This window comes from Chenopodium album, chromosome 20, assembly GCF_948465745.1.
Source record: "Chenopodium album chromosome 20, dcCheAlbu1.1, whole genome shotgun sequence".
Classification (NCBI taxonomy): Eukaryota; Viridiplantae; Streptophyta; class Magnoliopsida; order Caryophyllales; family Amaranthaceae; genus Chenopodium; species Chenopodium album.
In genome coordinates, this window is record NC_137853.1 from 33130708 (window position 1) to 33154364 (window position 23657).

At 35.2% G+C, this 23657-nt stretch overlaps 4 protein-coding genes across 6 annotated transcripts; all 4 read left to right on the forward strand.

The window, feature by feature from the left end:
• Positions 1-2369: 2369 nt before the first annotated feature.
• On the forward strand, positions 2370-5004 carry LOC145598811 (H/ACA ribonucleoprotein complex subunit 2-like protein). The gene is made up of 4 exons (XM_081655199.1): positions 2370-2553; positions 2654-2723; positions 3626-3731; positions 4734-5004. Exons 1-4 carry the CDS (start codon positions 2424-2426, stop codon positions 4893-4895), a joined length of 468 nt encoding a protein of 155 aa, XP_081511325.1. The 5' UTR covers positions 2370-2423; the 3' UTR covers positions 4896-5004.
• Positions 5005-5764: 760 nt separating this feature from the next.
• Positions 5765-11947, forward strand: LOC145597930 (agmatine deiminase-like). 3 transcript variants are annotated; one of them, XM_081654203.1, is made up of 11 exons: positions 5765-5872; positions 6700-6797; positions 7314-7427; positions 7530-7619; positions 7742-7826; positions 8273-8328; positions 8427-8505; positions 9029-9163; positions 9810-10042; positions 10708-10866; positions 11646-11947. In XM_081654203.1, exons 2-11 carry the CDS (start codon positions 6711-6713, stop codon positions 11730-11732), a joined length of 1125 nt encoding a protein of 374 aa, XP_081510329.1. In that variant the 5' UTR covers positions 5765-5872; positions 6700-6710; the 3' UTR covers positions 11733-11947. The 3 variants fall into 3 exon arrangements, with proteins under 3 accessions (XP_081510329.1, XP_081510330.1, XP_081510331.1); XM_081654204.1 differs by having other exon boundaries at positions 7314-7406; XM_081654205.1 differs by lacking the exon at positions 7314-7427 and having other exon boundaries at positions 11646-11944.
• A 942-nt stretch (positions 11948-12889) lies between these two features.
• LOC145598529 (uncharacterized) lies at positions 12890-17920 on the forward strand. The gene is made up of 6 exons (XM_081654902.1): positions 12890-13319; positions 13805-13947; positions 14689-14832; positions 15465-15650; positions 16783-16907; positions 17297-17920. Exons 1-6 carry the CDS (start codon positions 13109-13111, stop codon positions 17520-17522), a joined length of 1035 nt encoding a protein of 344 aa, XP_081511028.1. The 5' UTR covers positions 12890-13108; the 3' UTR covers positions 17523-17920.
• Positions 17921-18508: 588 nt separating this feature from the next.
• Positions 18509-22100, forward strand: LOC145599138 (uncharacterized). Its single transcript, XM_081655548.1, has 2 exons — positions 18509-19044; positions 21596-22100. Exon 1 carries the CDS (start codon positions 18516-18518, stop codon positions 19029-19031), a length of 516 nt encoding a protein of 171 aa, XP_081511674.1. The 5' UTR covers positions 18509-18515; the 3' UTR covers positions 19032-19044; positions 21596-22100.
• Positions 22101-23657: the final 1557 nt, after the last annotated feature.

The following is a 23657-nucleotide window of genomic DNA, read 5'->3' on the forward strand; positions in this document are numbered from 1 at the left end:
AGTAGATTGTGAATCAAGGCAACCTAATCCCAAAAACCATTAGATGATATAATTATGGACATAAGGAAAGAATATAGTTTTAAAAATGGAAATTTTGCATATAACCACCTTTTAAAATCTTGTTTTTTGCAAAAAACCACCTTTTAAAAAAAAATGTTGCTAAAAACCACCAATTTTAGAAAAATTGTTGCAATTTACCACCAACTGTCGGAAAGTGAATGTTGACCACTTTTTCCGGCGTTGACCCCCCTCCCCCCTTTTCTTTCCTTTTCTCTTTCGATTTCCCCTTTCTCCTCCAATGGTTCCCCTTTTTCCCTGTTCTTTCGATTTCCCTCTTCTCCTTAATCTATCATTCTTTTTGTTCCCTCCATTGTTGATTGTTGTTGTTGCTGCTGCTTCAATTCTTATTACTGAAAACCCTAATTATTGTTAATTGTTGCCGCTTCAATTTGTCTACCAACCACGAGACACCCACCACCTACAATCCCCTCTCACATGTAGCCCACGACCCATTTACCCCGCCTTCATAGCAAAACCCACCCAACCATAAAACCAACCCAACCGCAAGAACCATCCAAGAACAACCCACCATCATAACACACTTCCCTTCAGAAACCCCAGATCAAAGAGCGCGATTTGATGAGGGAGAAAATGGACTGTGACTCGACAAGGGAAGGAAGGGAATCGGAACTAAGGAGGAAAAGAGGGAAATTGAAAGATAAATTGTCATTCTTTGGGGGGAGAATTAAGGGGAAAATTGAATTCGTTTTCAATTAAATGAATTCAATTACTAGAGAAGAGAAGAAGAAGATGAACAGAGAAGAAAGAGAAAGAGAAAGAGAAAGAGAAAGAGAAAGAGGAAAAAAAAACTTACTGGAATTGTTAAGAAGTAGCAGCAATAATCTACCATGGAGGATGAATATAGAAGAGAAAGAAAGAAGAACCACGTACAGGAGGAGAAAGGAGAAATCAGAAGAGAGAAAAGGAAGGAAAAAGGGGGGGGGGGGGGGGGGGGGGGGGGGGTCATGTGCCACGCACATGACTAGGTCAACGTTGGAACAGTTGGTCAAACATTCACTTTTCCGGTAGTTGGTGGTAAATTGCAACAATTTTTCTAAAATTGGTGGTTTTTAGCAACATTTTTTTTAAAAGGTGGTTTTTTGCAAAAAACAAGATTTAAAAGGTGGTTATATGCAAAATTTCCTTTAAAAATTAATTGTACATTACAAACAACTATAAAGTAAATCATGTTTTCTAATAAAGAACATTATTAAATCACATATAGAACATGACAAGAAACATATACATTGAACCTACAATGAATATTATAACTATATATATAATTGGTGAAAAATATGAACGAAATAAAACATTTGAAAGCTGAAATTTTGAAAATGAATTAAAATTTTGAAATTTAAAAACGAAATCTTAAATTATTTTTGGGTGAAATGTTAGAGAACTATGTAGCATAAAAATATGAGAAACTGCACTTTTGGAGAGAGCAAAACTAATTTTAGAAAAGGATAAATTTTGCAAAGATTTAATTAGTTAATGTGAATCATGACTACATCTTTTTCCGTAACTAAAGATTTATGCTGAGAAAATCTCGCGTTTTTTTTATTTTGCCTTGATGTTCTTTAGAATATGCATGTTCATTATTTACTAACATGATGTTCTTTCCGCTATTTTTTAAGCTTATTTGGTGCTTGCGTTTTATGAAGAAGAGGATGTCGTTTTTGCCCGGGTGTACTATGCACATGGTACACCCGGGTGTACAGATCACGAATTATCTACAGAGTATATGTCTATACCACATATTAAAAGCGTTATAAAATACATTTACATGTCACATGACATTCTCTCCTTAATCAATGGGACTTTCACATCATTCACCAAATGACAATCATATCTTGAAGTCACCATGGTTACACAGCTTACACCCCTTTCCACCCAAATTACAATGTCTTTATTTGTTTTTTCTACATGTTCAAGTAATGAAACAAAGTGGGCACATGTTAGAAAATCCCTTAATTTTGTAATTTAACACGTGCCCATGGACACAGACACACAGTTAGACACTCAGTAAAACAAATACTCGAACATACTATCATGTAATTTTAATAGCAGATACTTTTTTCTGCTACTGTACTAGTCAAATCAATCAATGCAACCGACTCTTAATAACCAGCTACCCGCTAATTACCGATCGGGCCTAAGAAACATAACACAATAGCAGGCTAATTCTAGGCCTATGAATAGACCCTCAGCCCAATTCAACAAAAGCCAGCCTTTCCTAAAACCTTTGTCTTCCACCTTCTATAACCCCCTTCTTCTCATACCCCTAAATCACATAAACCCTAAACCCTAATTTTCTTCCGCCATCTCTGCAACAGCACCATCAATCGAGCGATAGGAGAGAGAAAATGGGAAGCGACAGTGAAACTGAGAAGTCGGCTCACAAGGAGAAGAAGAAGGCCATTGCTCTCGCCCCCATTGCTAAACCTCTTGCCGGCAAAAAGCTCTGCAAACGCACCTACAAACTTATTCGCAGAGGTATTTTTCATTGTTTATCCCAATTTTTTTTTATTTTTTATTTTTTACTATTTGAAGATTTGATTTTGATTTTGTTGTTGTTGGTGTTGAATGGTTTCAGCTGCTGAGAACAAATGTTTGAAGAGAGGAGTCAAGGAAGTTGTTAAGAGTATCAGACGCGGTCATAAAGGGTATATTTTTGCTTTAATTGTATGACTAATTAGTTTATTTCTTATAATTTTGATGTTAATGAATTGATTATGTGGGAATTAGTATGCTCTTGCTTGAATATGGTGGTTTAGGTTTTGGATAAATTTACATAGATTGAGTTGTTATTCATGTGCTGTACTGCTGTGGTGGAAGCTCAACATGTTGGCTTTCGAATCGAGTTTGAAGTTATAAAGTTACTGCGTTGTTATTGTCATGGATTTAGCAATCATCAACTGTGTGCTGTTATTTGTTTATTAAAGGAAAGATGACATTGTGTGGATTGTGCATGTTATAAGGATCGGAAATGAGCCGGTTACGCATTTGATGCGGTCATGTGGGTGGGTGTTGACAATATCAATTGAAAATTTTGTTTTTTGTTACAGTGACAATTATTTTGTATTTGAAGTTGGTTAAAACAGTGTGATTTGGGTTTTGCTTGGGTAATGTTGCTAGGATTGGTTATTATTATGTTTATATTTGCCCTCGGTTCTCTTGATTAAATTTCTGGAATTTAAATGTCAGAATACATTGTAAAACTTCCCCATTTTGTTTTTCAATTTTTATTCTGGCTGTAGTTTTTGTACAATTGTAAGCAAAAATTTGATTGTGTGTCTTCTCACTTTTCATGGATGGATAAACTTTTTGTAATGCGGTGATCCCAACCAAACAGGTGTAAATGATAAAATGACAGTAATTCTTGTTAGCTATTATATACTTAAGCTATCAGATTTCTAGTTCAAGAATGCTTGCTTGTCTTGTTACTGCCGGCAGTTTGTGGTTTTTTACTGGTTATAGACACCATTTTAATGATAATGTCTCAGCTTTCCCTGGGTTGAACAGTCCTCAGTATGGTGGTTTTAACTTTTTTAATTGGTGGATGCAGAATATGTGTGATTGCTGGAAACATATCGCCAATTGATGTCATCACTCATGTTCCAATCTTATGCGAAGAATCAGAAATTCCTTACGTATATGTTCCTTCTAAAGAAGTAAGTTGTAGTAGACCATTCTTTATTACTCCTTTTTTTATTTACTATTTGTTATCTTTCTTAATGTTGCATAAGTATGCTCTTTGTCTAACTTAGTAACTTTCCCTTATTTCACTTGCTTTTGTTTTGTTGTTTACTTGTATGTTGCCTGGCTTGCCCCTCTGGACCAGTTTTTGGTTTTCCTGTTTGCTTTAGTACAATCCTTGTTATTTATCATCATTGCACTGTATGTACTTAATAAAAAAAATACCATGCATTTAGGAAATAACACCATTATATGCTGCATGGCTAGTTGCTTTCTTCATATCACCCAATATGTACATGCTTTGAGTGGCTTCTGTTGGAAAATTGAGTTTGTAAAACAGGGTCTTCAACTGTTTCTAAGACCGTGGAAAAACATGGGGAGAGAGTGAGAAAGGGGCAAAAGAGCAGAGGGCTAAGTAATTGTTGGGTAGGAGTGGTAGTGAGACGAGTCAATTTCCATCTTGCATAGTTTTGATTTGAGGCTGAGTGAATCTTAATTATTGATATTTGATGCCCTTCCACTCATTTGGCACGTAACAATTCCTTTGCATTCTTTGCTATTGTATTTTCTGTAAAATCATACCAGTTTCAAGCTTCCTGAAATGCCAACTCTGCTGCCCTGCTGTGTATGCATGCCCCTAATTGTGATATTCCAAGGCTTTCTTTTGTGACATGATGTTTCTATTTTTCGATTTTATTTTATGTTATATCACTTATAGCTGTCTTATTTCTCTGTTTTATGCGTAAGAAAAGCCTCCCCCCTCTCAAAATACACTTGTGAGTGAAAATAAAAAAAACTTTTGTTTATCCAATCTAAATATAGCTCTATAAGGATTTTCCTTGGGGTTCAAAGCTCAAAATTAATCTTCTTAGGATGGCGATATCAGTTGGTTGATTTCCCCAATGAGCAGCTACTCTGTCATATAATTGTAGTTTGGGAAAAGTATGTTCTTTCTAATGTATGTAATCTATTTCCAGGATCTTGCAAGCGCCGGGGCTACTAAGCGACCGACCTGCTGTGTTTTGGTGCTAAATAAGCCAGCAAAGGGGGAACTATGCCAGGAAGATCAAGAAAAATTGAAGTCAGAATCTGAACAAGTTTCATCAGAGATTCGTGAATTGACATCATCTATGTTTTGAAAAATCCATTTGCTTGAATAGAAAGCTGATCTGAGAAATGCTTAGGATTGTTTTTTGTACTCTTTTCTGATGTAGTAATATAATCAATGACCCAAAACTTCTCTCTGTATCATTTTTATGTGGTAAGATTATGCTAGTTACCGTCTTTAAGTGCGTTCCTCCTGAGCTAGCAGGCAGAGATATATAATTATTTACACATGAAACATGACGGAACCCATTTCTGATTAATTATTGGATTCAGCTCACCCCAAAAAAAAAAAAAAAAAAAAATAAAAAAAAAAAAATAAAATAAAAACACCTAACTACAGAGGCGTGGGATAGATTCTTTTAATTGTTGACTCCACCTACGGCCACCCCAGCCTACACTTTCAGATTTAAGGAGCTTCTAACTTTTTACAACGAACGTTTATGTTTCTGTAATTTTGTTATCTTCAATTCACGTGTTTTTTCTTAATTGAGAAAATTTTATTCTGATTTTTGTAGCTTAATGTGATAATTGCGTCAAATTTGGTTGCTAATGTATTGGTGGTAGTTGTTTACATCGTTTACTCTTTCCGTTTGTAATAACCACAATTCACAACACTAATTTTTGCACTATTTATATGCTTACTTTTGACTCTTATTATTATTTTTTTAATCGAATTTTAAAAAATACATATTGTAGTGTCAATTAATTTTGAATTTGTTTTTATGTATATATAACTATACAATTTGGCTGGATTTATTCGGTTGGTCATGAATTACTCAAAAGCATTCTTCAAAAAATAAATGTGATGAAGGTCGATTTTTAATTAAATCAATTTTTTTTTTTTAGAAAACAGAGGTTAGCTATGTGCCTCTGTTAAAAGAGATTCCATCCTTTCCTAGTACAAGTATTTTGCTTTAACTTTAACTCTGTTCATCCTCTGCCTATTATCCGGCAGTCTTCCTCCTCCGTGCGTCCGCCTCTCAATTTTCAAAGAAAGATACTCCACTCTGTAAGTTACTTACTCATTAATTCCAAAGTCAACTTTATCAATTGTTTATTTGTTCTTGTTGTATCCAATTCTCAATCAGTTTTTTTTTTTTTTTTTTTTTTTGATAATGCGAAGTTCCAAATTCAGCAAAAACCCAGTAATTAATTGAAAAAACCCAAAATTAGAAATCACTTAAAATTACAGCAAATTGGGTGGTAGTTATGCTCGTAACTTGGGAAGTCCGTACTTAGGTTGGTGAGGAAAAGATGTTCTTTTAAAAAGTAGAATGCATTAAACAATGCTATATTAGTGAATAATTATAAAAGTAATGTTATTTCAAAAAATTTATCAAAAATTTTGCTACTAATGACAATATGAAATTCTTTATAGCTATCAATGAGAAAAACCGATGAATTAGTATGATTTTAGGGAAAAAAAAATGTAATTGCCTAATGCCCGGCGAAATTTTTTTTGCCGAAAAAGAGAGAAAGCCCTGTTTAGTTTATCTTTCTTGACGATTTATGTTAGTCGACCCAAAATTATTTCAAAACTAGTGTTTTGTAATTGTTACTCCGTACCCGTATTTTTTTTAATATGTCCAGTAGTGGGCTAGTAGCTTAACTGTATATACTACCTCCGTTATTTTTTAGTTGCAATTTTGGGTATTATTGAGAGGCATAAAATATTCCAAAGTTGCAACTAAATGTTAACGGAGGTAGTATTATTCTCTTAATAATCCATTCATGCTTTTCTAGCTTTTTCTGCAAGTGTTACAACTTTGAAGGAAGTGCTTTTGCTATAAGAAAGTAAGAAAGTTATTTTATTTTTTTATTATTATTTTTTTCCAGTAAAGATAAAGATGGAGGAAATAGGTACTCCGGCAGAAAATGGGTACTGGATGCCTGCTGAATGGGAGCCCCATTCCCATTGTTGGTTAGGATGGCCGGTAAAGAAACTCTTTGCTTTCTTTACTATTCCTATAGTACTTTTCATTTCCAATTTTTTATTTTCTTTTGTTAGCATCATGCTCCCGAGTATATGATCTCATTTGCGTACCTATGCATTTTATATCACTAGCTATGTTTTTATTTGAAAATAATATGTTAGATATTCTGTTGCTTCTTGATGTTTAAGCTCATCTAGTTAGTATATTGGTGCAGACTCAAGTTATCAAATTAAAAATTTTAAAAAAAGGAAGATAAATTATAGTGTACTGAATTGAATAATTTATAATCTTACTGAATAGCTCATGTATTCAGTTTTTGTGTGAAGTCGGAAATGGATGTTACTATCGGGTTTAGTTTCAATTGGAAACCTTTGTTTTTATTGTAATGCTACGGGTGAGTGGTGTTGATATTGTGCTAGTAAAAAGAAGATCTTTCAATTTTGAATTAACTACCAGCATGTTGTTCATTTATGTGCTCATTGATGATAAAATTGTTATGGATATTGGCTTTATTAGGAACGACCAGATAATTGGCGAGATAATGCAGTCCCTGCTCAGAACGTATTTGCGAAAGTAGCAACTGCAATATCAAAATTTGAGCCAGTCACTGTATGTGCTAGCCCTGCTCAGGTCAGCTGGTCTTTTGATTCAAATTATGCCTTTACTACGAATAATTAATAGTTGATGCTTTTTTGCATTGCCATTGAGAGCTGTTCTGTATGAACTGTACAGTGGACAAATGCAAGGAGTCAATTACCTCCCAATGTCAGGGTTGTAGAAATGAGTATGAATGATTCCTGGTTTCGTGATTCAGGACCTACTGTGAGTTTCATCATCTTGCTTTCAACGGTTTTCCTTCTTCAATCTAGCCTTTAACTTTTCTTTCATTTACAATTCCTTTTATATTTAAGCATTGAATTTAGTTTACATCTATTTTGATTCAGTTTGTAGTAAGGAAGAATGTATCAAGTTCAGGCGGTCCCTTGAAAAGTTTAGCTGGAATTGATTGGAATTTTAACAGTTGGGGAGGTAAGTACTATTGAATTTTAAGCAGACACTATAAGCTTCTAAATTCTATTTTTTCTAATACAAGTTTAGCTTAGTGTCACAATGCAAATTCGCGATAAGTTTACATTTGCCAGCTTATGTGATAGTGTAATGTTCAGCTATTGTTCTTTTCTGTCTTAATAGCGCTGGAAGTTGTGGCCTTGTAGTTTGTATCCTTAGGGTCTGAATTGGCATAGAAGGGATTGCTATTTCAAAGTAGTTGGCCTTCCCCCCCTCGGCCTGGTTAACATATATTCCGTGTACATAATACATTGAAGTTTGTTTGCAGTCAATTCTGCTCATTTTAAAAGTAAAATCATTGATTTTTTTAATTTTTTTTTATTTATTTTTTTAATTTTTTAATTTTTTTTTTTAACTTTAGACATTGTGTTATCCTGAGTTTGGTTTTTTTCTGTAATATCTTATAGGAGTTGATGATGGCTGTTATACGGATTGGAGTCATGACATCCTTGTTTCAAGGAAGGTTAGTTTGTATTTCAGTTATGTCACTTTGTCAGGATCTCTGATGATTTTCACCATTATTCATCTAAATGCTTCCCTTATCTTTGCTATTTCTTGCAGATTTTAGAGATTGAGAAATTGCCAAGATTTCCTCATTCCATGATTCTAGAAGGCGGCAGCATCCATGTTGATGGGGAAGGTAAACACACTCCCCCTCCCCCCCCCCCCCCCCCCCCCCCCAACCCCACCTACCCACCAAAAAAATAATAAATTAGTTGTTAGAGGGGGGAGAAGCCTTTTAGCGGCACTCTTCTAGTATTGTCCTCGTGTTTCTTTTAGGGTATTTGGATGGTGGTTGGTAAGGAAATTGATCAATTGACTATTGAGTGTGTTATGTATCAATGTTTGTGAGTCACTGCTTCTAGTATTATTACATTTTATTTGTTCATTTACCATTGTTTTAGATTCATTCGATACTGCCAACTAGAATTTAACTTGTGAGTCACGTATCACCAATTGTTTTAGATTTATTCGATACTGCCAACTAGAATTTAACTTGTGAGTCACGTATCACCAATTCATATTTTTCTTTCTTTATATATTTAATCTGTGCTGAAAGGAAGGGGGCAAGGGGATCCTAATTCCTTTTTTCTAACTGGAATTTCATTTGTAATGTGTTCACAGTGCTATATTTTTCATTCTTTAAATCTTTTTCCTATCAGGAACTTGCCTCACCACTGAGGAATGCCTCCTAAATAAAAACAGAAACCCTCACATGAGCAAAGAACAGATAGAGGATAATCTTAAGGAATACCTCGGGGTCCGGAAGATTATCTGGCTTCCACGAGGATTACATGGTAATGTATTTTCTTAGATGTATTACATGATGCAGTATTACAAATTTTTATTTCTGTATTTTTGGATTTCATGCCACCACGGTCTTCAGAATTTAGTAAGGTTCTCGTTTGTCATTTGAGGTTATATAGATTCTAGACTTTTTGAAAGGTTGTGGCAGGTGATTTAACTATTGATGAGAAAATTCCAATCTCAGTTGAGTTGGAATATTTACGTGCACATTATAGAATTATACTCAGTTATCATCACATTTACTCTTCTATTCTTGTCTAGATCTTTGGGCATGTTGAAATACCATTCAGTGCTGTTCTCTTTTATACTCTTGTTTGTTGTGTGTGTTCATGTGTTGGGGGAAGGGGTCACAAAAAGTAGTCTTGGCTTCTTGTGGTGAATTTTCTTTTTTATTATCAAATGGAGGAATGGATTTATTTTGCATATCCCATGACCATAATCATTCAATAACCCACTTATTTAGCTACTTCAGATTTAATTTTTTGATATCTTTCTATTATCTTCCATGTGACTATGTGAGGGTGGTGTATGCTGATATGATAAACACTCAACTTGAGGGCTGTTTGCATGGCTTTCTTCATGTCTTATGAAGGTATTTAATTGCTGAATCTTACTACTTGCATTTTTTTGGTGCAGGCGATGATGATACTAATGGTCATATAGATAATATGTGCTGCTTTGTGAAGCCTGGGGTGGTGCTATTATCCTGGACAGATGATGAATCAGATCCACATTATGAACGAGCCCATGAAGCCTTGTCAGTTCTCTCCAATACCACAGATGCCAACGGTAGAAAACTAGAAGTACTGAAGCTTCATATCCCCGGTCCATTGTATATGACAGACGAGGAATCAGCAGGTATCATCCAGGTGAGTAGATTGGGTTCGTATGTAGACAAGCTCATAACTCTGTTTCTTGGTCACCCTTTTAAGCTCTTCATTATTCTGATTAGAAAACACTTGGTGTGTAGTGCTGAAAATTATGAAGTTACACCTTTTCTGAGTTTGCTTGAAAATAACATGCGACTCTGGATTTCTGTCAGATGTTAAATGTAATTGGTCTTTATTTAACAATAAAGACGTTTATGATTTCCTGTTTTGGATGACTTGATTTTTTTTCCCTAATTGTTCCACCGTGTAGTATGATTTTCCATAATGCTTTTTTGTAGGCATTTGAATCCCATTACACCGTCCCTTGCTTATAGTGAACCTACCTACATAAATATGAGTTTATTCTTTGGAAAGTGGCTGCAAATGATGATATCCCCTTATATGTGCGCTTGGTTCTTGTGCATAAACTGTGGTTGAGCTGGTTGAATTATATTGCTTTCTGTTTTTCTTGATCATAAGATTCGTAACTATCAACCAAGGCCCGAATGCATGATCGTAATTTCATCCTAGTGGATAGAGACTAGAGAGCTAAGCCAAAGGGATCAGCATGTATACTCATGTACATGTGCAGACTTCTGCATATGAAGTTTTGATGATTGTACTTCTCTTGTACTTACATTGAGTTTGCTTGTCTAATGTGTTAGGATGGTGAGGCAAAACCAAGAGAGCCTGGTACTAGACTTGCTGCATCTTACGTAAATTTCTACATTGCCAATGGAGGGATTATAACTCCTCAATTTGGAGATAAGAAGTGGGACAATGAGGCTGTTCGTGTTTTATCAAAAGCCTTTCCTGATTACGAGGTAAATATGCACGGAAATACATGTTTTTTTTTGCTTCATTATCCAATATTTGTATGTTTTTCATCTTTATTTTCCTTCTCACACATACTCCCTCCTCCGTTCTGTCTTTATGTTCGTTCAGATTTTCTTATGCCACCACTCAAATTGTGTTAATTGAGTTTAAGTTGATGTGTCCGATGCATTGTGATCAAGGTATGTTATATGACCGTAACAAAGCCAGATTTATGTGAAATTATGGGACATTTTTAATCCTCTTGGGATGTTAGAGATACCACTACCCTCTGGAAGAAGAATAGATTAAAAGTTCATTGGAATTTGTGTTTGCATCCTTCATCTTTTACTGTCTGCTTCTGTTTATAAATGGTCTCCACCTATACTGTCTGTTTCTGTCAGTAAGAATCCTGTCTATTAAGTATTAACATCTTCGGAAGGCCTTTGTTATTGAAGCAAAAGCTTATATGAGATGCAAAGGGACAATCAAATGCTAGACTTATAGCTTCCTCCCTCTCTCCTCGATAGACTATAGACTACTCTAGTACTCTGTATTTGCCTTTTACCTGCCTCATTTCTCCTTTCTGAGATCCAATGGCCAATAAAAGTGTACCCTTGCATGAGGACTGCTTCGATTTATCATTTGAGTTTGCTAAAGATGATCACATACTAAAGTGGCTGATTTTGCATGAGGATTGTGTTCAACATTTTTATAAACTTTCTAATATGTATCCTTCTAAAGCAATTGTCTTTCGAAGAAAACTAACTATGGCAACGGGTTTCTACAGGTAGTAAAAATCGAAGGCGCAAGAGAAATTGTCTTGGCAGGTGGTAATATACATTGCATTACCCAACAGCAGCCAGCTACGAAGTAAAGTTGAGCAGGAGTAATACGAGCTGAGAGCCTTCCATTACCTGTTATTTTGTTTAACTCTTCAGCTTGGCTTCAGATTGTTTCCGTTCTAATAACAGCGAGCAAACAATATCCATTGTATAAGACGATAATCTTAGGATGGATCTGGCTGATTTATAATACTAGGACTAACCTTTTTTTACTAGTCCTATTACTACTCGAATATGCATGCGATATTACCTCCTTAGGATGCATCTTTGTTGTAATCACTACATTTAAGATGACAAGGAGCCTTAACCAAAACCAATACCCAACAATTTCAATCTTTGCTCTCAATTTCAACCTGTTGTGATAGTTTCATATTTTAGTTATGATTTAGAGAAACTTGTGTTGTTCACCCATACTACTAGGCTAAAACTTCGAGCATTGCTTACGGCTTATGTTCTGGTATAAATTATAAAACTTGTGTTTAGAGCGGATAAGTGTCTTTGGTTAGACCTAATACTTACAAAGTCAATACAAGTATAAGTTAACTACTCCGATTTTTTTGAGAGAACTCGCTTCAATGGCATAAAATTCAAATTATAATTAAGGTGTTTGTAAGTGTAACAAAATCATACATTTGGTATATGATACCTATAAGGATGTGTCATGTCAAGGTGCCACACAATGCTTAACTAATGGGTGATAAATGTCTGCATGGATAAAGGTGGTTGTCTACATGCATTTAATACTAAGTCGTTAAGAACATACATCGATATAGTAAATTTCTTTTTAATCATGGTTTAAGGCTAGGTGGTGCCTAGCCTCACGTTTGCTCCAAATTTGATTTAAGGGCTTGGTTCACCATTATGTCGTTATAGTCGGTATGACATTCCATACCAATTCTAAAATGAAAGATGTGTAATAAAATGATCCATCCTTTCAATATATGTCCAACTTCATTTCAAAATTGCAAAGTGTTAAATTAAGTGTACCCGAATGCCCTGTCAAAAAAAAAAAGAAAAGTATACCCGAATATAAAATGGATAGTTCAGTCAACACTTGAAACTGGATTCGTTGACCCCCTAACTTGCCGGGTTAGTGGGACTCATTAGCCAGGAAGAATGGGTGTAGTAATCGTGCATCGTTTAACCCATTTCACACACATGGTCTATGCGTAGATCTTGGAACTTAATTTTACATCTACCATCATTTTCCAATAATAATATTCAATTATTCCTACTAATTTAAACAATCAGTACTCCGTATTATACGCCATGAATTAGATCAAAAATTGCAGAAATTAACTCCAAACCCAATCTGTACATTGTCATATATTTGTCAGAGTGAGGTTTAGGAGAGGAGAGAGAAATTGTGATCTCAACTGAAACTGCAAAGAGTCAAAAATTAATAAAAATGGGATGTTCATTTTCTGGGTTAAATGCACTATATGATGCTGTTAATGGAGGTGGAGATGTTTGGATCAATGAAAACAGATTCAAGATCGTAAGGCAGCTTGGTGAAGGTGGCTTTGCTTATGTCTTTTTGGTCAAAGAAGTTGTTACCGACGCTTCTGCTGCTTCTGGGGGTCTTTCTAATAAGCTTAAAGATCCTTCTTTTCTCTCAGGTTTCTTTCAATCTACTCAATTTTCAATTGTTTGCATGTTTAATTATGATCTTATTCTGAAATGGGGTTTTGGAGATTGTGGGTGTGACTGATTTTGTATTGTGATCTTATTCTGAAATGGGGTTTTGGAGATTGTGGGTGAGATTGATTTTGTTTGTGTCAAACTGTCAATTGTGTGATTGCAAATAGAGTTAATAAGGGCAATGATGTAGACGGGATTCGATTCGAACCCATCTCTTGAATACCACCCCCGAGACTTTAATTAAGGGATTGTGTGAGGTTGATATTGTATGAATTATGTGATTTTGGGGGTAATTTGCTGATTTTTTGATTGCTTTGAATTTTGATTTGTGGGTTTATGACTTATGAGGAATTTTGATCTTAATATGGTTAACAATGTATGAGTTGCGTTGAAAGTGTGATTATTTTTTTTGTCTGTTTGATTTTGATTCCTTGATATGTGATGTAAATTGGAATTGTTTTAGAGGATGGGACTTATGCTATGAAGAAAGTATTGATTCAAAACAATGAGCAGCTTGACTTGGTGAGGGAGGAGATCCGTGTTTCGTCCTTGTTTACACATCCCAATCTGCTTCCCCTACTTGATCATGCTATCATCAAAGTCAAGGTAATCGACTGCTTTTAGGTCCTTCTCTTTTACCCTCCCTTGAGCTTTATACTAGTATATGTTGTTCATCCGGATTACAAGTTGTTGAAATTTGAAAGCATGTATGCATGTATGTAAACTAATAAAGAATTTTGAAACCACAATCAATTACAAATTTAGTTTACGGATTTTTCAATACTTCCTAGAAGTTGTTTTAATCTTGTTTGGAAATTGGAATAGAGTTGGGGAATTCATCATATCTATTGAGCTAGTAGGACTGTTGTATAGGTAGAAAATATATTTGTTTATATTGTTTAAGAAATGGATTTTGTGTGAGTAAATTAATTCTTTGCTAATTGGAATATAGATACCTCAGGGATGCCACTTTCATTACTCTAGGACGTTTATTTTAGTCTTATCTTTCCTCTATGCAATTATGCATGGTAGCTGTTCCAGAAATTTTTCATTAGTGATTCTTCTCAAACCTGAAAGACTGCAAAAGTTCTCAATGCTAGTCATCCTAGTGTTGTTGTGCTCTTTAGTATTACTGATAGGAGGGGGTCGTAAGATAGCACCTCTCAGAATGTGCAAACAATTGCATTTTCATCAGCTTTCTGTTCTTGCCCTTGGTTGCTGTATAGTAAAGTTGCTGATCATGATTTCAACCTTGTAGCAGTGTAATGTTCTCTCAATTTTGCGGATTGTGCATCTGTATATTCATATCTAAAAGTGTCTTTTAAATTATTTATTTGCATTGATTAGGCTACTCAAGAACAATCTTGGAAACATGAAGCGTACCTGTTGTTCCCAGTTCATTTGGATGGAACTTTGCTGGACAACTCAACTGCTATGAAAGCTAATAAGGAGTTCTTTTCAACTGTGGATGTCCTCCAAATATTTCGTCAGGTGAAGTAGAATTGCATTGACTAACAACTTTCTGAGCATAATATAGCAGTTGCCTGAAGAACCTCTGTTCTATAGAGATCTGGTGGCTTTTATGTTCTCGTGTTTCTCGTTCTTTTTAAATTTCTTACTATGATGCAAGTGTCAGATTAAATATTACAAAGCCCTTTTTTTGAAATTCAGCATGAGCATCGATGCTGGAAATTTTGGATTTCTTACTTCATACAACAGTTTTTTTAGTTGATATGTTGTTGCTTTTGACACTATCCACAAACTCTACTTTGACTACTTTTATGGTTTATAGTTAAGAAAATACAGTCATGTGGGTCTTGTTAGATTCGTCTTAATTATTTTTTGTCTTAATATTTATTTATTTTTAAATTTTTTTTCTTATATGATAATTAAAGATTTTGTGATTGAACTTTTGCATTGGCAAACGGGATAAAAGAAGCATGTAAACTAAAATAGAATGGAAGAAATAATGAAGTATTAGTTATGAACTGTACTAATAAACCCTAATTACCTTTTCCTCATTTTCTAATTACCTAACTTGCAAAAACTATAGATTTTATGACTCATATTGTGCTGCGCTGCGCATAGGTTTGTAATTTTCCATTGAAATACATGTTTCTCAGCTTTGTGCAGGACTGAAGCACATGCATCATTTTGATCCTCCATATGCACATAATGATGTCAAACCTGGGAATATTTTAATCACACACAGAAAGGGTCAGGCACCTCGGGCTATATTGATGGACTTTGGAAGTGCCCGTCCTGCTCGAAAGCAAATTCAGTCACGTGCAGAAGCTTTGCAGCTTCAGGTGCTTCCTTTTTTTATTTAGTTCATATTTCTCATAAGTAGCTGATGTAGGATGAGACCTCTTGTTAGTTTTCTCCCTTGAAGTTCTAACATTGATATGACTTCTTGTGACACTTTTAAGCTTTTTAATCACCTGTAGGAAATCATTGCTCTAATGACCTAACCTTCATTAAGTTTCCAAAGTTGAATTTATAGTACAACTGAAGTCTAAATTACATCACTAAATCCTCTTACGTCTTCTTGTTGAGGCAATTGTCTGTATTTCTTTGAAGTTGACCGTTGTAACTTTATACATTAAATTTTTCGAGCACCTCCTGGGTCCTGGCTTTATGCTGAAGCGGAATGGCTTTCTAATGTCAATGTTTCCGTTTAATCAATTAACCTTTGGAGCTGTCTGGTAAATATGCATTAGTGTTTTTTGGGAATATTAGTTTCCATAGTAGCCCAATCTAAAGGTGCTTGTATGATATGTTACAAATGGAAAGTAGTTGATCATGGCATCAAGCTAAAGCAAGAAGCCAAGCTAACCTATACAGCTATCTGGAATTAGGCTATTAAGAGTAGACATTTTGTGTTGTGTAACAGCATAAGCTATTGAGTTTTCAAACATTTGAAACATAAGAGAAGAGCTTTTTAAAGAGTGGAGTTATCTACTAGATTTACCTCCTTGTGGCAACAAATTTTCAGGAAATTAATCCCTCTAGTTCTTTTGCATCTTCTATTAGGGCCCCAACAAAGTTGTTATATAAATGTTGTATACCTTGTACTGTCCTTGTGAGTATGAAACCTCATAGTTTCCTGTACTTATTAAAGTATCAGGGGCACTTGTTTTCTCAGTTGTATAATCTATTATGGTTGCATGAGAGGCAGGGTTGCTACTATTTTGATGTCTAGTAATGGTGGAATGCCCTTTCGAGATTGGATCTGGTGATAAAAAAAAATTTCATTTATGAAATCATTGTAGTTAGTTTTATAAACATCATCTTGTATTCTTGTGTAGCATAGTTGTCTGCATTCATAATGGTTATGATATGGGCTGAGATGTGGTTGGACAGCTTGGATCTAGGACTAGGTTTTCTGTGCTTATAATTCTGTTCTTGATTGTACTAAAAAAATTGGGATACATTTTGCAGGAATGGGCAGCTGAGCACTGTTCTGCCCCATTTCGTGCTCCTGAGTTTTGGGATTGTCCAAGTCAGTGCAATATCGATGAAAGAACTGATATATGGTCACTAGGATGCACGTTGTACGCAATAATGTAAGTACCATCTTTAACATACAGTTTTGGCCTTCTCTGTGAAGATCATAATGTGACTCATTCTGTCATTCATCAATATCTTCACTTTGATTACCATATCGCAACTTGCTCTGTCTGGTTTCTGTTAATTTTATGGAGTAAAGTTTGCTTCTTGATCCTGTTGAATCAAGTTTCTGCTAGATTTCTTTGCGCTTATGATTCTTTCAGAGAGAGTAGACGTAGTACCTGTACAATTACAATTTAGGAATAACCCGATAAAAAGTGGGAAAATGAGAGAGAAATCCGACTGATTGAATATTTTTGAGGAACCAAGTATACAGATTTTGTATGATGATATGGTCAACGAAAAGTAACATTTTTTGTCACCTCACCTATGTTGCTATTTGCAGGTATGGTGTCTCGCCCTTTGAGTATGCATTGGGAGAATCTGGTGGAAGCCTACAATTGGCCATTGTAAATGTTCAGATTAAATGGCCAGCCGGACCAAAGCCGCCATATCCCGATACACTTCACCAGTTTGTGACATGGATGCTTCAGCCTCAAGCTGCTGTTCGACCTCGCATTGATGATATCATCATTCATGTTGACAAATTGATATCCAAGTACTCTGATTAGCTCCAAACATCTATTGGCGGCCGTCAAACTCAAACTTGTATGCACAGGTGTATCTTGAAGGTTTTTTTATACCAATTATTCTGGTCATTAGACACATTACAGTTTAGTAAATTCTGTGTTTGACAAAGGGTTATCAATCGTGCTCATGTTACTTTGTCTAATACTTATAAGTTAGTATTTATATAGATAATTTTTTTGGCGATAGATGTTTTTGTGTAGTAGATTCAGTGTCATTCGTAAACGTTATGTACTGTTTTATTAGTACTAGTTTGTTACAGTATACTGAAGTTTATATAAATGGTATTGCTTGGACAATGGACATCACTCAAACTAGTATATTTTAGAGCTGTGAATTTTGCCTCAGCTCATGATAAATTGATGTTTTCTTCTTTATACAATGTACCAGTATCTGTTTATATATTCTAGTGGACAATTTCCTGTGTTACTTTGCAGAATTTAGAGCAGAAGAGAAGAAACTAAACTCCTCAATTGTTGCCCAATTAGGTGGATGGTTGAAGATATAGCGGGGGGTGACTGGCGTGGATGGGGATAAAAATTGTACTCGTCATGGGTGTTGGAGCAAGTGTGGATTTTATGATGTGTCCGCCCTATACTTGCCCCACTAAAGACCCGTGCAACCTGAAATTCAATTGATATAAATGTCATTTAATTATGACATAGGTTCAATTTGCACAAGATTAAACAAGTTTTACAGATTACACGCAAACACTAAGAAAAACTTAAACAGTAGGATCATTAAGTATCCTTACATAAATTACAAAACTCAAGTACAACTACTAATAATTTTACTGTATTAGTGAGCTCTTGACTCTTGATTGGTGAACAGAACAAACCCTAAATATAAATCACGAACCTTAAAATTGAACCCGAACGGCCGAATCCCAACCCTTACCCAAATCTAAAACCTCCCCTCTAAAAGACTAAAACCAACCTCAAGTGAACGAAACATATCAAACAAACAATCACAAAAAAATGTTCACTAACGATAAACGGCAAGCAGAGAGAACAGGCAAATACGGCACACCAAGACAACAACACCTTCAACAACTCATCACCCAATTCCAAAACCCCACCATTTCCAACGAATCCAAAGAAAAAATCGTCGCTAATCTCGCTAACTTCTCCTACGATCCTTACAACTACGCCATTCTTCGAGACCTCAACGTTTTAGAGCTTTTCATCGACTGCTTAACTGAGCCTAATGAACGTCTCATTGAGTTTGCCGTCGGTGGGATCTGCAATGCCGTCGCTGACCCACAAAATGCTAAGATTGTTTGTGATTGCGGCGGTGTTGGGGCGTTGATTGAGTGTCTTTCGAGCCCGGTGAGGAATACGGTGAAGTATGCGATTGCGGGGTTGTATTATTTAGTTGATTTGGTTGATTTGAAAGAGAAGGAAAATGTGGTTGATTTGATTGGGAAGTATTCTCAGGTTGATGGGTTTGCTAATCTTGCTCAGGCTTTGTTGGATAAGATTTCGGAAACATGAATTTCATGGTGAGGTAATTTGTTTTTCCTCTTTTTTGTAATTGGTAGTTGGAGTTTCAATTGTTTGATATTGTGTTGAAAGTTTGATTTTTGATTTGAATTTTGGTATAGTTTGTTGAAATTGATGATGATTTTGTGGATTTAGAATGTTTGAAATTGTGGGATTTTTGTGGGAAGTTTGATGGTGTTGATTTGGTTGATTGTTTTGTGCATTTAGATTTCTGGGTAAGTGGGTATGAGGAATTTATGTTCAAAAACTGTGGTGGTTATGAATATTTAGGGCTAGTACGTTATCCATAAATAAACATGATTAGTGTACAGCAACAACCACTACAAAGCCTTAGTCCCAAAATGATTTGGGGTCGGCTAGCATGAATAATTGTAAGGAACCATACGATAAAAAGAAAGGGACATAACAAGATAATCATTTGTATTAATTTGGAAAAAGGAAACATGATTACTGTAAGTATGACTAATTTCAAGCTCCTTATGTACAACCTATGTCATACAAACTTTCATATCATAAAACAGAAAACTGAAATAAAGTAGTGATGTTGGGTGACTTGGGTCCTTAGTGGTTTTATTTCTGGTTTCCTAGAGTGTGATCAGTGAAGTGATTGGAAAATGAGATCAGTTTTGATGATGAGGTTTATGCTTGAGTGAAGCTATTGATTCCATATTAGAATTGCTGGGATTGATGAGGGAAATGATCCATCTTTTTTCATCATTTGCTCATTCCAATTCGCCCCCTTTCTTGATAATGGTCTTTCAAAGTCTAGGTGATTTAGCTACCTTGGGCTACTTCTACATCCCCTTCTCCACGATTTAAGAATGCTGTAAATCCATGTCAAGTGTTTAGTGTAAATACTCTTTTTTATTTCATCACAATGCAGCCAGTCTGCCATATGTTAAACACCGTTGCAAGTTGCTGTTTTATAGACCTCTTTGTTGTATACTTTTCTAGGAAACAGGGCTTCTGGTATGTCATCTAACATGCTTTTGTTGAATGTTATGGGTTGGAGGCATTTATTAAATTTGTGTGGAGAGTTTTGGTGGTATAATGATACAATGGAATTAGGGCTGCTGTAAAATGGATTTTTAGCGTGCGCATCATAGATTTTTGTATAGCTTAGCAGAATAGCATCCAAATCTCCGTTGTAGGCTATTATATATTGTTACTGATCACATCTATCGAATACATAGATTATCAATTTTACGTCAAAGGCAGGGTAGTGAAGAAGGAACCATATCAATATATCATGGCCATTTACAACATAGCTTCCCTGCATATATAATAAACAACCAACTGCATAAAGGGAAATCATAAGTAAGCTGCAAACTTTGGACTTATTTCTTCTCATAATAATATTAATAACATCTCCCAGATCACTAAATCCTCATTCCAAACTCATCCACCTAAAAAACACATTTTTGGGTGCCAATTTTTTTCCTCTTCTATTTTTCTTCATTTTTTAATTTTCAATCCTTTAATTTAATCTTTTAATTCAACTTGAAAATGGGTGGAATGGGAATTTTATAGGTATGAGCAAGCACTGTGGGCGCTAGAAATTTGGTTCTTTGGGAGTAATTCTGTATTTCTTTTTTTCTTGGTGAGAATTGATAAGCTAGATCTGTTTTGGATCATTTAAGTCCTTGGGGAAGAGGAAAAGAGAGGAAGGAGTTAGTGGTGGAGACTACTTTGGAAGACACAAATAATTCCTGTGTAAGAGATTTAGGGATAGTTGAAGTTCATGAGAATACCACTTGAATATTTTTGGTGGCTTGAATTTTGCCTGAAGATGCTTAGTGCTGGCGTGCTGCAGCTGTTATCAGAAGTGTTTAGCACTCTGTTATGGGTTTTAACTTTTAAGTGTTACATACTAGTGACTTAATAGATAATATGTAGAGTGGAACACTGAGTGGAAGTCAACCCCATTCATTATATATAAGAACCGAGATGGCTGTTTACCTAGCTGTTTGTTATCTAACACAAATAAATAGCTTTATTTTATTTCCTCTCGTTAATCATGCTGACACTTGTGAGTTGTGACTTGTCCCACCACCCCCTCTCGCTCTCATATTTTTGTCATTTTGTTGAGAGCTCACTATGATGTCATTCTAAAACATAATAAGATGAGGTGTTGGAAGTATGTTTGTATTACTTGTTCGTTGGTGGGAAGGAGGACCTTTTTCACAAGTGTTAATCCCTCCCTTTTTTCTTTTCATTTACCCATTTTGGCCTTTTGTGCTATTCACATGCTCACTATGACTAATGTTCGTGATTCTTTTGAGAAAATCAAAATCATCTAGGATGTTGTTAGAAATGTCTCAGTTTATAGTTTCTAAATGTCAACTTTTTATGATTTTTACTTATTGATTGTTAAAGATATTAGTTGTTAAAGTTCGCACTGTCAAAACATAAAAATTCAAATTAAGTAGATTTAAAAGAATCGGAGGTGGCATTTTGAAACTTTATTTGCTTTAAGCTCTTGTTTGTATGCATGGTGTTTTAAGTTTTGTTTCTAAAAAGAGCTCTCATTCATAGGCAATAAATCCTTTTTACAGGAAGAAGCTATTGGATTCCCTTATGATTTAATGCCGAGGAAATTCAAGTTGATCAGCCTGATTTACAACTTCAGCAAATCAGCGGGCAATTTCGGCCTTTCAGTGTTATTATTGGGGGCAATTTTGTCAGCACAACCAAATTTAAGAAAGACGGAGCAATGACTTGGTAAACGTCTGGTTTAGTCAAACTAACAGTCAATGTCGTCTGCCGCGTCACAGTCGAACAATAAATTCGTACGACGAATTGAAGGGGATTCCCCCAATTCGAAACCCTTAATTGAAACCGCAAAGAATTGGAGTTGTTTTAGAGGGCTTTAGCAATTTATACTACATAAACCTTTTTCAATTGCAATGGAATGCGATTCGATTGAGTTTTGGGACAGTGGAAGCGGTGGATTGAGAGGAATAGAAAAGCACGGCAAAAATAATAAGAGTGAAGGTGTTTTCTTCCAATTTGCTTATTGGTACCTGCTACTTGTTTAGGATTGGAAATTATTGATAGGATTAATATTGTGTTGTAGTGTTTTGATATTGAAGAATTATTATGTCAGACCAAATGGTTCAAGAAAGCAAATATCTATTTCCTGCAATGTTTACCTGGGCACATAGCAAAGCAATGGCGTCAAGAGTTTAACTAACGCGATCTAGATACTCTCGCTAAAACGGGTACAACGAATACACAAATATTGAAAAGACGAAGTTTGTGGTGGTGTGCGATCTATTTTTGCCTTTTAAATAAATTTTTAAAAAAAACCAAAAAAAAAAAAAAACAGATCTAAAATGGCCTCTTCCACCACCACAACCACCACCTTCGATCAACAGAAAATCCTCGCCACCACCACAAACTTCGACTCCGCATCTTCTCCGGTGCGCGCTCTGTCATCACCTCCAATGGGCACAACGAATACACAAATATGCAGATGAAGATCTAGAATAAATTTTTCCATTTTTTATTTTCTTAAGAAATTTGTATATGACGTTAGTAACGCCTGTCCTAACGTCCATAAACCGACCGTCAACCTTTGCCAGATCATCAAACGTAAAGAAGAATATAAAATTGATTTGTTTGACAAGTGGGGCCCACTAAAGCGACTGATTGACATTATTTCGTCAATCAGGCTGATTGCCTGGGGCAGCCTCTTTAATGCCGATGTTCTCGCCGTTGCTTCTTGACAAACTAAATGGATTAAGCCAATGCTCGAAGTGAATGTATATGGTGTCAGGCTCGAAGTGGATTAAATAGAAGAGAGGGATGATGATGTGAGATACTGGATTGTTGTATTTGTTGGTATCTTCAAGAAAACTTCGAGCATTTTATGATTCTGAGTTTCTGACATTACTGAAGCTTCAACCTTAAAGAGTGTTTAAAAAGGATGATCTTTCTTCATTAACGTGTTTGATGTGGAAGTTAAGGGCGATCATATACTGATAGCAGCTTCACCCATGATGAGAATCAGAGAAGGGAAACTCTTGTTGATGTAATGCATCAGCTCAACAAAAATGTAAAGGAGTTCCTAACTTCCTATCCAATAATATTCATCAGTAGATGGAGAGAAATTAAGTGCTATCGAATCCTAATACATATACATGTTCAATTGTTTACAATTTTGAGATTATAATTATTGAAGCTTTTGCCTCGAATAATGTAGGTTTAACTTATTAAAAAGATTTCCAGAGTCCTTTCTAATGCATTAGCATAATGGTTTTTATGAAGAAAATTACATGTCATTTTTAACAAGTCATTGATCTCTACTCCTAAGCTAGGAGTGAAGTACTTGTTGTAATGTTTCACTAGGGAGCAATCCCACATAGAAAGATTAGAGAAGTTTGTGTTGATTTATAATGTTTGTGTTACTTATTTATTTAATTATTTTTAATAAATTCGTAATTAATAAGTTAATTAGGTTAAATCCCGTGCAATGCATGGTTGTTATATATTTTTTACAATAATATTACACGGTTGTTAAATATTTTTTACAATAATATATTACAAAATACTAAATAAAAGTATATAAAAGATACCCAAATATTTTATTTGAGTATATATAGAATATGACTGTCA

What these genes read in the sequence shown, in the direction of transcription:
- LOC145598811 (XM_081655199.1), top strand. Translation starts at nt 2,424, where the DNA reads ATGGGAAGCGACAGTGAAACTGAGAAGTCGGCTCACAAGGAGAAGAAG. An exon ending in ATCAGACGCGGTCATAAAGG is followed by an intron (nt 2,724 to 3,625) that starts GTATATTTTTGC and finishes TGGTGGATGCAG; the next exon opens with AATATGTGTGATTGCTGGAA. An exon ending in TATATGTTCCTTCTAAAGAA is followed by an intron (nt 3,732 to 4,733) that starts GTAAGTTGTAGT and finishes ATCTATTTCCAG; the next exon opens with GATCTTGCAAGCGCCGGGGC.
- LOC145597930 (XM_081654203.1), top strand. Translation starts at nt 6,711, where the DNA reads ATGGAGGAAATAGGTACTCCGGCAGAAAATGGGTACTGGATGCCTGCT. An exon ending in TATGTGCTAGCCCTGCTCAG is followed by an intron (nt 7,428 to 7,529) that starts GTCAGCTGGTCT and finishes TGAACTGTACAG; the next exon opens with TGGACAAATGCAAGGAGTCA. An exon ending in AAGCCTTTCCTGATTACGAG is followed by an intron (nt 10,867 to 11,645) that starts GTAAATATGCAC and finishes GGGTTTCTACAG; the next exon opens with GTAGTAAAAATCGAAGGCGC.
- LOC145598529 (XM_081654902.1), top strand. Translation starts at nt 13,109, where the DNA reads ATGGGATGTTCATTTTCTGGGTTAAATGCACTATATGATGCTGTTAAT. An exon ending in ATGCTATCATCAAAGTCAAG is followed by an intron (nt 13,948 to 14,688) that starts GTAATCGACTGC and finishes TGCATTGATTAG; the next exon opens with GCTACTCAAGAACAATCTTG. An exon ending in TGCACGTTGTACGCAATAAT is followed by an intron (nt 16,908 to 17,296) that starts GTAAGTACCATC and finishes TGCTATTTGCAG; the next exon opens with GTATGGTGTCTCGCCCTTTG.
- LOC145599138 (XM_081655548.1), top strand. Translation starts at nt 18,516, where the DNA reads ATGTTCACTAACGATAAACGGCAAGCAGAGAGAACAGGCAAATACGGC.